Source organism: Brachyistius frenatus, unplaced genomic scaffold, assembly GCF_029030835.1.
Source record: "Brachyistius frenatus isolate BFR_SWC_R1_liver_20210118 unplaced genomic scaffold, ASM2903083v1 Contig_44, whole genome shotgun sequence".
In the NCBI taxonomy this organism is placed as follows: domain Eukaryota; kingdom Metazoa; phylum Chordata; class Actinopteri; family Embiotocidae; genus Brachyistius; species Brachyistius frenatus.
In genome coordinates, this window is record NW_027210643.1 from 1,113,828 (window position 1) to 1,125,783 (window position 11,956).

At 41.5% G+C, this 11,956-nt stretch overlaps 1 protein-coding gene across 1 annotated transcript in view; it reads left to right on the top strand.

Annotated features, from left to right (window-relative positions):
* Nucleotides 1-11,491, top strand: part of snap25a (synaptosome associated protein 25a) — a 34,624-nt gene extending 23,133 nt beyond the window's left edge. The window contains exons 5-8 of the mRNA XM_069703091.1: nucleotides 3,328-3,445; nucleotides 8,132-8,251; nucleotides 9,221-9,365; nucleotides 9,866-11,491. Coding sequence (XP_069559192.1) covers nucleotides 3,328-3,445; nucleotides 8,132-8,251; nucleotides 9,221-9,365; nucleotides 9,866-9,934 — 452 coding nt within the window. The 3' untranslated portion in view covers nucleotides 9,935-11,491. The remainder of the gene's footprint in view (nucleotides 1-3,327; nucleotides 3,446-8,131; nucleotides 8,252-9,220; nucleotides 9,366-9,865) is intronic.
* The last annotated feature ends 465 nt before the right edge of the window (nucleotides 11,492-11,956 follow it).

Below are 11,956 nucleotides of genomic sequence, written 5' to 3' on the forward strand. Positions count from 1 at the left end.
CAGCTCAACAGCACAATACATTGTCCAGAAACCAGCCGGGTTAATGCGCTTGTCCCTGTCGCAGAGGGTGGCAGTATGATTTCTAGGCTGTTCTCAGATCTGTTTATCTTCTCCAGAAGCATGGAATGAAAACTGTACTGCAGCCAAAACACCACCTCTCCTTAAATGCACCCTATTTTATGGCTCTGGTCAATATTCGTGTCTTAAATTATTACAATATGGCCAGCCTGTCTTTAGCTTTTTCTTGTTACTGCTACTGGACGTCTTCATTTTCAAACAGGTCTGAGAACAGTTAAACAGACTCTCCTTTGTTCTCTTGTAAAAATACAAGAGGTGGATGAGAGAAAACGATCGACTTCGCTGGTAATGACAAAATGTTCTAACACTCATCCATCTACCTAAATTTGTACAATCCCTGGTTAGATGCAGCCTTTTTAATGAAGGAGCCAGTTAATATAAAATGACATTGTTTATATTTTGCCCAACATCAAGCATGTAATACAGTGTTTTGAGATGGTACTCTGTGCCCTACATGTCTCACAGTAGGAGTTCTGTGGCTGGAAGGCGTGTAAACCGATTCACCCATCCTGTATGAGGAGAGCTTTAATTGCACCAACATAGCTGTTCGCTCATGGGGATGAAAGCGCTATCCCTCCTCCGACCATCCATTTATCCCGTCATCCCTATTGTCCCCGCTGCTATTGTGCACCTGCGGGATCACTACTCCAAAACCAATTGCAACGGCTGACTGGACACACAGGCGGCCGTAAGCCTGAGCCGACCTATGACCCCACATTATTGACTTTTCTGCAGGCAGAGAGTCTGAATCTGTACAGCACTGGATACTGGAGACAGTTATGAAACGCTATAGTGGTTTGCTTCTTGTGAAATCAAATATACATTTTACCTTTGAGCCACTGACCATTTTTCATAACCATCAGTCCCCAATGAGAACAACATGCTGAGCGCAGTCGCCCCACTTCACTGTAACAACACTAACCCAACTGGATGGCGTTTATTGGGGGAATATATTAACATAAATGCATGCCAACCAGGGATTTTACAAATCTGAAAAAGTCAATGAACTAGTTTCTGAATCCACCCCATATGTGCCACACTTTCACACTCTGCCTGCACTGTATTTTCTTTCATCACGATCAGGATGGAAATTCTTTGTGCTGTGTTGCAGCAGTCACCAACCCACCATCCACCGCATCAGCATGACAAGAGCGCCTGACGCTCAGAAAACACAATCCACTCGTCTAAAAATCCCTTCAGTAGCACCTAACAAAGCAACACGGGCAGCTTTCAGATAAGCAGGCCAGTTTTATTTACCATGTAGCTGCTCTTATCTACAGTATGTTTCAATAATATCTGACTAACTCCAGGAACTGATACGATTTATGTAGTGGCTGCTAGGCCGGTCAGAACAAAGAACATTTAGTATTACTTGTAGTATTCTCGTTAAGTATTTCAATATTAGCTAACATTAAATTGAATGTACATATGAACAGTAAAAGAAGCAGCTTCAATGTAGCTCACCATCATAAATTCTTCATAAGGAAGATAAAGGAGCTTTCAGTGTTGCGTGATGCTGGCGCTACATTAGGTTCAGGTGAAACTTAAAATATTCAACATAACTACAAACCTTTTGAACTATACGAGGGAACAATCGTTTATTCTCTGACTTTAACACCTCGCATGTGGCACAAGGAACAGTTATGAGAATAGTTCAACATTTTGGGAGATACATGCATTTGCTTTCTTGCATGAAGTTACTTTGATACCACTCTCGTGTCTGTACTACAGTTGTATATGCCAGGAGGTGGTAAGCTCAGCTTAACTAATACTGGAAGGAAACAGTTATGCTGCCTTTGTGCAAAGCAATGAAAACTTGCCAAAGAGCACTTACCAGTGTTTGGATAACAATTAGTTTTAATGGATTTACAGTACATTGTTGTTTCCTCCTGCTCCCACACAAAGTCTTAAGAAATCCTAAACTGGTGCTGGAAGGAGGATTTTGTTTCCTTTGGATGCAGCATAGACTGTATATTTAATATGCACTCCAGCTTCCGGGTGTGAAAAGTGAAGCCAATTTGAAAGTGCTTTAAAGTACAGTACTACTACTACTAGTAGCCACTAGCGGCTGGCTCCAAAAACATCTGGCTCCAACAGACTCCCATTCAAAACCCGTCAACTTTTCTCATGAAATACAAAGACAATACATATTATGATGTCATTAGCTAAATTCCGCCCTTCTGAAACAGAACCAGGGCAGCTGTTTGCCCCATAGACTGTATATAAAGATGGATGACATGTCTCCATTTTACAAAAGATAAGCCAAAATATCATAGATAGCGCAGTCTGTGCAGGAGTGACCAGGGACCCATAGAGCGATGACTCTGTAACTACTTCAGAACATCACATGCACTAGGGGGTGGAGTTTATGACCTATTCTTCATTATCTTATTTTGTACATCTTCATGTACATTGTTCGGTTTGCCTTTGTTTCCAGTCTTGTTGTAATCTAAGCTAACTGACTCCGGGCTGTGTAGAGTGGTTCTGTTCATCAAAGAAAGTGGATAAGCTCATTTCCAAAAATGTTTTACTGTTCCTTTAAAATCAGTGTTGAAAGATTCCAGTTTTCAACTGAATACACCAAGTAGATTGAGAAATAATGTTCACTCCCATTATTTGATTTTTGGGGTCTTTTTGCACCGTATTCTGGCCTAAAAATTCCTTAAGTGCACATAATTGTATTTTATCTCACCCAATCGATGCACTCAGCTGAAACTTCGTTCAGTCTTAATCTTTCACCCTGACACTCGCATGCACATACACACCACAGTACACACACACACACATAACACACACACACATGCACACACACGACTTAGATGCTGCTCATCATAACTCATATTTCTGTCAATCAGTCAATGAAATTCATTCCACTACTGTCATCCCTTTGTCCTGACCAGAGCAACTCGATCGTGTCGAAGATGGCATGAACCATATCAACCAAGACATGAAGGAAGCCGAGAAAAATTTAAAAGATTTAGGGAAATGCTGTGGGCTTTTCATATGTCCATGTAACAAGTAGGTACTGACAATGTGCCCCAAAGGTTCTTTACATATGTGGTGGCGTCCAGTTTTTCCTTTTTTTTTTTTTTAATTTTTTTTTTTTACTTTCTTTTGTCATAGTGAGTGTCTGAAGTTGTTGTCTTCTCTCCTTTGTCCTCTCTTTATCTCTCTCTTCCTCTCCTCTTCTTCCCTCTCTCTCTTCTCGTGCTTCGTTCTGTGGGGGATAAATGACTTGTGTTTAATCAGAGCAACTGGAGCGCATCGAGGAGGGAATGGACCAAATCAATAAGGACATGAAGGATGCAGAAAAGAATTTGAACGATCTAGGGAAATTCTGTGGTCTTTGCTCCTGTCCATGTAACAAGTAGGTGCTGCTTGCCTGCCTGCCTGCCTGCCATTCAGAAATAAGAATAAATATATAAGAAATCAACAATAACCGAGGTAGAAGTGACATCACGATGGCCATCAGCCAATAGTCCGCTCTGCTCCAGCTCCAAACAAACACTGACTCTGGCCCTTTCTCATCCATTCGAGGTGGACATGGGAGGACAGGATATGCTTTCAAATACTTCCAAATTTTCCCCCATACAAACAGACACAGCAACTACACCTAAAGTCGAACTGAAATCTCAGTCATTCTTTTGTGTGATAAAAACTATGATGATATGCAACTAATGTGATAATATCTCAAAGGAGTACAAAGACTTTTTAGAGATATTAGTGAAAACAGTTTTGAGTCTGCGTTGGCATGACAGCAGCTGACTGTCGGTGGACCGACAGCACTGCTAGCAGACACGCTGTTGAATTCAGTGGTGCGCTACTGACAACAGAAACATTTACTTCCCCTTTTTTCAACAGTGTCATGTATCATTTGAAAACGTCCGTCCCTTTAAATCATGCAGCATTTGTGAAGTTAAGTTTGTATTCCACCTGAAAAGTAGAAGCCGATATGATAAGCTAACTAGCTCCCTGCAGTGTGTATCAATATTTGCAGTTATTCCCTTCCCTAATGCAGAAAGCGTTCTCACTGCAAAAATTATAGATACTTTTTTGGGGGGGTAATTAAAATTGGTACTAAAAAACATCCAAAAATGCCAATATGTTTTTTCTTATCAAAAGTGATTTTTAATTTCAGTTCGACTTGTATGAAAATTTTGATAATACATGCATACACATACCGTAGATATTTATGGAAACATGCAGCCTTGGGTTCCTCTCCACTGGATTGGCCGTCAGACATACAGCATCCCCAAATTTAAAGCTCCACGACTGGTGAGCGTACAATAGTCCATGACATTAAGCCATCGCTACTTGATTGGCCTTGAGAAGTTGCACCAATACTCCCAAAAAACAAACTGTGTAATTAACGGAACAAAATCTCTTCGCACAGTCGACCCAGACGAAAATAAGACTGGTGACACCCAAATCCCTTCGAGCCAAGCTTAAAAAGTCCGATCCTCCACATACTATAATCTCTCCTCCACTCAGCCAAGGCCATGGCTCATCAATAAGTGCCTCTCTTAACACCCTTCTACCAAGTGCCCTTCTCCAAGTGCCCTGTTCTCTAAGCTGCCACTTCTCCAAACACCTTTATAATGGGAGTCATCTACATGCAGGTGTAACCATTGTAGAAGTCCCACTTGTAGCATTTGTGTTGATTCCTTCTTTTAAAGAGGATTTTTTTTTTGGTTGGTTGGTTGGTTGGTTCAGTTTTTATGCAGGGTGGTGGGAGGAGGGGACTTCTACAATGATGATCACTGTAGCCATTGGCATTCCCAACTGTAAAACCTCTTAGATTCAACAGAAAGAGCAGGGCTAGGGCTCCCGAAGCATCTTGGCACTCAGATCATCTTAATGTCTTCACTCCAGGTGGGAGTCGAGTGATCTTGGTCCCAAAATGCCTTCAGCCAGCCTGGTCCAGGACTGTTTGACACTTCTCCTCATCTGCATGATCTCTACCACCACCACACTGTTCTAACATCCAGTAGATCCTCACTTTTTTACAGGCAACGAGACCTTTTTGTTTCCCCCGTCTTTCCCCCCATCGCCATTTTTGAACCACCGAGTGCCAATAACATGGAATGACTGGCGAGCATGACCCTTTGAATGCTCATGCATGCGTGACGATGCAACTCATAACATCAATGCCAGACATGATGATGCTGAGATCATGATTCTGATGTTAAATGAAGATTATGTTGATGGGGATGATGATGATGGTGATGATGAACAAATCTTTTCATGTTTCATTTACTATGAGCAGTGTTTCTGGTAAAATGAGCAACTCTTGCAAATGGGGATTTTAGATCAACAGGGAGTAAACAGCAGACCGTCAGATAGAATAAACAGTCACAAAACGTATTCATTTGTCTTATTTTGAAAATTTGAAAACAGGTTCAGCTTCAACAGATCCTTTTCTCAAAGGCAAAAATAGTCCAAAAGCCTAGTTTTTATTCTAAATTTTTAAAAAATGTAGTGTTGAAAACTATGCCAAAATCATAACCAAGCAATTCTTCATGTAATTTGCTCTTAAAAGTAATAAAAATAAGCAGATCTACATGATACTGCCGGGATGATCACAGCTATGATGTTGGGATTTTATCGATTGGCCCAAATCCAAAAGCAGTCAAAAATATTAACCAAAGACCTTCTTGCATAAGATCAGAAAAGAAGAAAGAAATGTTTTTTCAAAGGAAGAGAAAAGGGGAATGCTGCTTGACAAACCAGTCGAATGTTTAGAGGAAGGCAGTGAATACCGCAAGAAGACAAAAATGACAGCATGACACAAAGCAAAAAGGAGAAAAACAGGAAGGATCTGCAGTGTCACTGGGAGCTGGAAACTGGGTTAGGACACATGCGCAGTGAGGTATTTTCAGGGATGAAGCCAGGTTTGATGTGTAAAATGGGTACATCGTGCCACTGCACATGTACCGCGCAGTACCCTTGTCTTTACACGGCTCCGTGTGATGATCCAGCCCACGACCGCCTTGTTTTTTTCCCCCTCTGGTTCTGCTGCAGTTTCTCTGCAGTGCCACCTCTCCTGCAGAGCGCTGTGCTAAATTAGCCTTTATCCCGCAATGGCTGTCCAACATTAGTGTTCGCTAAGCTCCGTCTCCCGCGGGGAACTCGCTCACATGTAGGTCAGCCATATCACATAGTGGCATGATAGCCTGCTGGGAAGTCGACTCGAACGGAACGCTCACTTACAGTAGATGGACGCTAGACAGACAAAAGAGACATATTTTTGTGGGATTTTTCAGCACTGCTGCTCACTGTATTTCTTAATCCCTTCAGCACACTGACTGTCTGTCAGAATTAGCTGACTCCAGGTTTTTTTGGTGCTTTAATACCTTCATATTCTGGCTGCATGCCACTGATTGGTGGATAGCTCAACTTGCAGGTCACTTAAGGAATGAATTAGAGAGTATCAGCAATACTCCGAGGATCTAATCAGATCATCTCGGTTCAATCACAGCAAAGCTGATTAGAGTTGTGCATTATATCCATTCTGAGACTGCAGGGAAGTAGATTGCAAAGGAAAGTACTGTGAGAGAAGATGAGATGGAGAAGAATGTGTGCTATATATGAAGGAGGAAAAAGAAGAGGAAGAGCAGAATAGCTGAAAAGTGGGAGGAAAACGGATGCAAAGAGAAAGGACTCAGACAAGGGTAGCATGTGTGTTTACCACACTGCTGTGTGTCAGCAGGGACAGCGAGCTAAGCAAAGCCTTGCCTCAGTCCATTTCTATTAATAAAAGCAGTGTAGGAGGCTGAGCCATCACCAGCCCTGATACAGCTAGAATACATCTACTCCAAGGTTATACAAAACTCAGCAACTGACACTATAACACAGGTACAGAAAAGACAGACTGGTGCTGAATGGATGGAGAAGAAATATGTTGCGATACGTGAATTATTGAAAGCTGTCCTGCATTCAAAAGTGCCTTGAAATTCTGGAGGTATAAAAATGATAAAATAATAAGTCGAAAGATGAAAAACTATCCCTACTTTCCACTGACCCTTTTGTGCCACAACAGAGGCTGGTTTGACATTTACATACAGCAGAGCTGCAATTGCATCATCTGTCAGCAGAGCTGCTCCTGAGACAGAAGCAGATAGGATCTTCAGTTGAGGGATGTGTTAGTGTCGAAACCCTTATCACACACTCTCCACTCCTCTGCCCCACTGCTCACCTGGCATCCCCGAGGGACCAGAACTTCAAACCTGGAAGGAAAAGTGGTAACATTTAAAGCCACAAAGCCACGGTTGGGGGAAGGGGAGGGGGTGTCACAGAAGATCGAGGACCAGTCAAACATGGTGTCACTCTCTATTGACTCCCTCCAATTCTTTGTTTTATTTTGTTTCCTTTTGTCGTTTCGCAGTTTGTTCTCCGCATTGGTCGTCGTCCCTCCAAACAATGTGACGGTCCTGTACACTCTGTGTTGTGTGTCTACCGAAAGCTTGTCTCTTCTTTGTTTTCTGTCACACTGGGACATTTAACTGTGGGAGTGGCGGTTTAATTATTGCTACAGCAGAGAAGTAGGTTGGTGAAAGAAAGGAAGATTAAGGGAAGGCTTTACTCACGCTGAGTCATCCTAAATGTTTCAGCTAATAAAATGCAGGTCTAGATGATACTGAAGCGACAGATGTGACTTAGCATACGAGGCTTGCCTGATTCTGAACGGCATGTTATATACCTACAAGATATAACATCACACACTTTACTACTGTGTTACAACAGAATGAGCCTGTACCTACTAAACCCAGTCTACCAACCAGTCCACGCCTGCTACGCTTTGCTTGATTTAATCTAGTCTTGACCATATATTTATGTGCTGGATGCATGAAACCAATTAACACCTTTGTGTCAGCCAATCATGCCTACATACTGATATACATGTATATGTTGTTGCAGTACCTCATATCCAAGGCTCTCTTTGTAGTTTTGACTAATGGGAAGCCAGCCTGGTTGAGGTAAAATGCTGAGCCGCCCTGTCAAACTGCCTGAGTAACTGTCTCTCCTCGTCCTCCTCTTCGCTGCCGGCGGCCAGGATGAAGAGCGGAGCCAGCAAGGCCTGGGGGAACAACCAGGATGGGGTGGTGGCCAGCCAGCCCGCCCGCGTAGTGGACGAGCGTGAACAGATGGCCATCAGCGGAGGCTTCATCCGCAGGTAAGAGGGGCACGTGATGTCTAAAACACCTACGATGGGAAGTTAAGAAGGTGCTGCAAGGATACAAAAAAGTTTAAGAATAAGTTGATGAAAAGAGTAGTGTGTAAGCGAATCAGAGCAATAGAAGCACCAGTGTGGCTGTGGAAAGGGAAACCGTGTGGGGACCACGGTGGGGTTCACGTACCAACATGGTCTGGATGCCTGCTAGCTTGTAGACTCCTGTTTAAACCTGTTTTTCAAAAGTTCCCCAAGTTTATGGAAGTGCAGTAGTAACACGACCTACAAACTCCAGCTAAAAAAAACGACTACATGTTTTACATTAGCTCAAAGGCTTCTGAACGTCAGAAGAGCTAACGTAGAGGTGTAAAGACATCAAGAGGGATCTGGAGTCAAGAGAAAATGAGGAGAGGCTTAGAGGAGATCAAGAGATGAATTCATTCTTCACCTCCTGTTTTATTGTCTTGACACGTCAGCAGAATATGTGTCACTAGAATGAGAGGTGGACAGCCTGATCCAGAACGAACAGATCCAGACTGATGATTGTTCAGTCAATATTTTCAACAAGCTGCTAATGCCTTCTTAACCATACATAAATTCATCTGCGAATATCTGGAAAACAATTTGATTGTGATGATGTTGGTTGTCAGCAAATAAAATGTTCCCCATTCCAGGTTTTTTTTTTTCCAAATGAAACCAGTATTGATCATTTTAAAATTGCAAATTAAGATAACTGGCATTAAAAATGAACCGTACGAAAAGTATTATGGGAAATAACTAACAAACAAAAAAAAAAGAAATGCTGCAGTGCACAGGATCTTCCTTGTGTCCAGGCCTGAGGTCAGACTCTGGTCTTTGTAGGGTCAGAGGTGAAATATGGAAGGTAGAGTCACAGATGGTATTAAGTGGTGCGTGTGTGGCCTGATGTTCACGCAGACCTCACAGTATTCAGACGTAACCTTTTGTGTTCAGGGTAACAGAAGATGCCCGGGAAAATGAGATGGACGAGAACCTGGAGCAGGTGGGCGGCATCATCGGTAACCTGCGCCACATGGCCCTGGACATGGGCAACGAGATCGACACCCAGAACCGCCAGATCGACAGGATCATGGAGAAGGTACACGCTTATGATACGTCATAGATTTTATAGCTTTTCAGCTTTTTCACATTTATCTCACATTATGCATATAAGCCTCAGCCTGGATTAGGAAGGTGTTCACTGTAAAGAGAAAGGATAAGTACCTCAATATTTTATATATTTAATATTTATCATTTTTAGAGCCCGACCAACCAGTGCTGGATTTTTCGAGCACAAAGATGTGACGGAGAAAGGACATTTTACAGTTTCATGATAAAACGCACTGAAACAATGAACTTCACTGGAAATGTAACAATAATAGACAACCATAAATTAAATACATACACAGATACACACAGGTAGAGGAAGTTACCCCAAGCATCTTTTTCTGCATTATGTTCCATAACATTTTCTTATTAGCCAACACTAAGAATGATGGACACCCGTCCACTGCAGAGTACTGCATGTATTCTAAATACTTTAGCTGAAAATACCACCAACTACAATCACACTGATATTCTCCTCCTCTCCTTTTCCAGGCTGATTCCAACAAGACCAGGATTGACGAGGCCAACCAGCGCGCCACAAAGATGCTGGGCAGTGGCTAAACGCACCCGAGCCCGCAGCGTGACCGTCCCGGCGTCCCGCGCCGCACATCGACAGGCGCTGACATGCTTTCATCATGGTATTGACCTTCTAGGTTTGCACACATGCACATATCACCCCCCCCCTCTTCCCCTCCGCCCCCCACCTCCCCATTGTAAATGTTGTTCTGTGTGTCGTCTGTCGAGCTTTTTCAAGATGATTGTCCTCGTAAAATGATGATTTCTTATACTCCGTATATCATTCTTTCCAAAGGTTGTATATAGTGCTGACTTGATGGCTCTCTAGCTCACCTGTGAAGTTTTTATTCTCTTTATCAAAATATATATATATCATATATTATAATATATCATATATAATATATATATATATATATATATAAAAGTACACTGCTCTGGATGACAAGTATATAATAGGAATGCGATACAAGCTGTTTGTTTTTATTCTTTTTCCTTTTCAGTATCTCAGTATCGTCTTAGTAAAACTGTGTCATTCCATTTAGGCTACTGTCATGCTCTTTATTTTGGTGTTGTCACGACAAAACAGGGAGACGAGCGATGGAAAAATATGAGTAAAGATTTACTAAGTGGCGGTACAGTTGAACGGGATCGCAAAGAGCACTTACAATCAAAAAGGCAGTCGTTGGTACATTTTCCTTCATTGCAATCATACTGAGTTACTGTTTAGACAATGTGCAACTAGACTCTCTGTAGCTGTATTAGACATTGCATTCCAAGTGATGTGAATTGTGCGTTCTCTGCATGACAAATGGTAGATTTTAGTCTTATAAATAAAACCTGTCTGAAAAATATATATAAAAAATGATAACATGGCAGTAGCAAATTGACAAAACGCATGCTCAGTATTAGGACACAGTTGATCGTTCCATACTCCTGCAAGTTTGCAATAGTGCCACTCTTTCTGTCTCGATATATTTACCGACTGTGACCATCTCGTTGTACAATAATGCAAAAAGGGATCAAAAAAGTGAGATGAAGCTGAAAAAAATTTGAGGACTTGGGGTTGCATTGCAAAAAAATGACCTGTTTTCTAAATGATTATGCAGTTCAGTGATGAAGATGTTGATTATGTGATGAAAGATGAGGACTGGTTGTGTACTGTAACATAGGTTTTGGATGCTCTGAAAAAAAATACAATAAACGTTTGCAATGTAAAGCAAAGACGCATATTTCTGAGAGACCTTACTTTTTTAAGAAGACTGTATCTGTAAGTTTATTCTCCCCGTGTGGTTTGTTATCAGTAAAAATAACAATGATGATATTGAATAACAATGATATCTATACTCTGAAACAAAAAAATACATACAAAAGGGTTTTTTTGTTGCTTCTGTACTTTAGAGCTATGCACACCAAATCGCCAAAATGTGGAGTAGTTAGAGTAAGGTGATTAAATACCTAAACCTGAATGACACAATAGGTTAAACTGTGAGATTGATGTCCTCAACGCATGTAATATTAAAGACTCCCTCTCTGTATTCTGTCAGTGTGTGAAGTGGTGGACATTTTGTAGCTAGCTGAATTGATTAAAAGTAATAAACCCTAGTCTCAACCGTGTCTGTCGTTATTGCTTAGAGGCTTTTGTGTCGCTCTCTAAAGTCCAGGGTGACATTTTCAGAGGATATCACTCACTCTGCGCGTTTGTACATGTAGATTATCACCGACGCGGCAGACAGTCCACCCAATGTCTATGTTCTCTCTGAACAAGGAGCCACTACAAGTCCAGGGAGGGTGTTAAAAATCCTTATTAATACACTGACAGTCAACAAGATACAATAATTTGCTCTTAATATTGTCAGCTAGAGCATCGTTTTACAAGAAATACAAGACTCATGTAAATGTACGACAATGCAGTCAATAAAACACGAACCCATGTTGACAGCTAATAACAGGTTATACATGATGTGTCAAACTGCTGTAAACTTAACTATTAACATTCAATATTTGTCAATTAATAAGCAAAATCAGTTGGGGAAAAAAATAAGTAAATACAGAAATCTTTGAAATTGC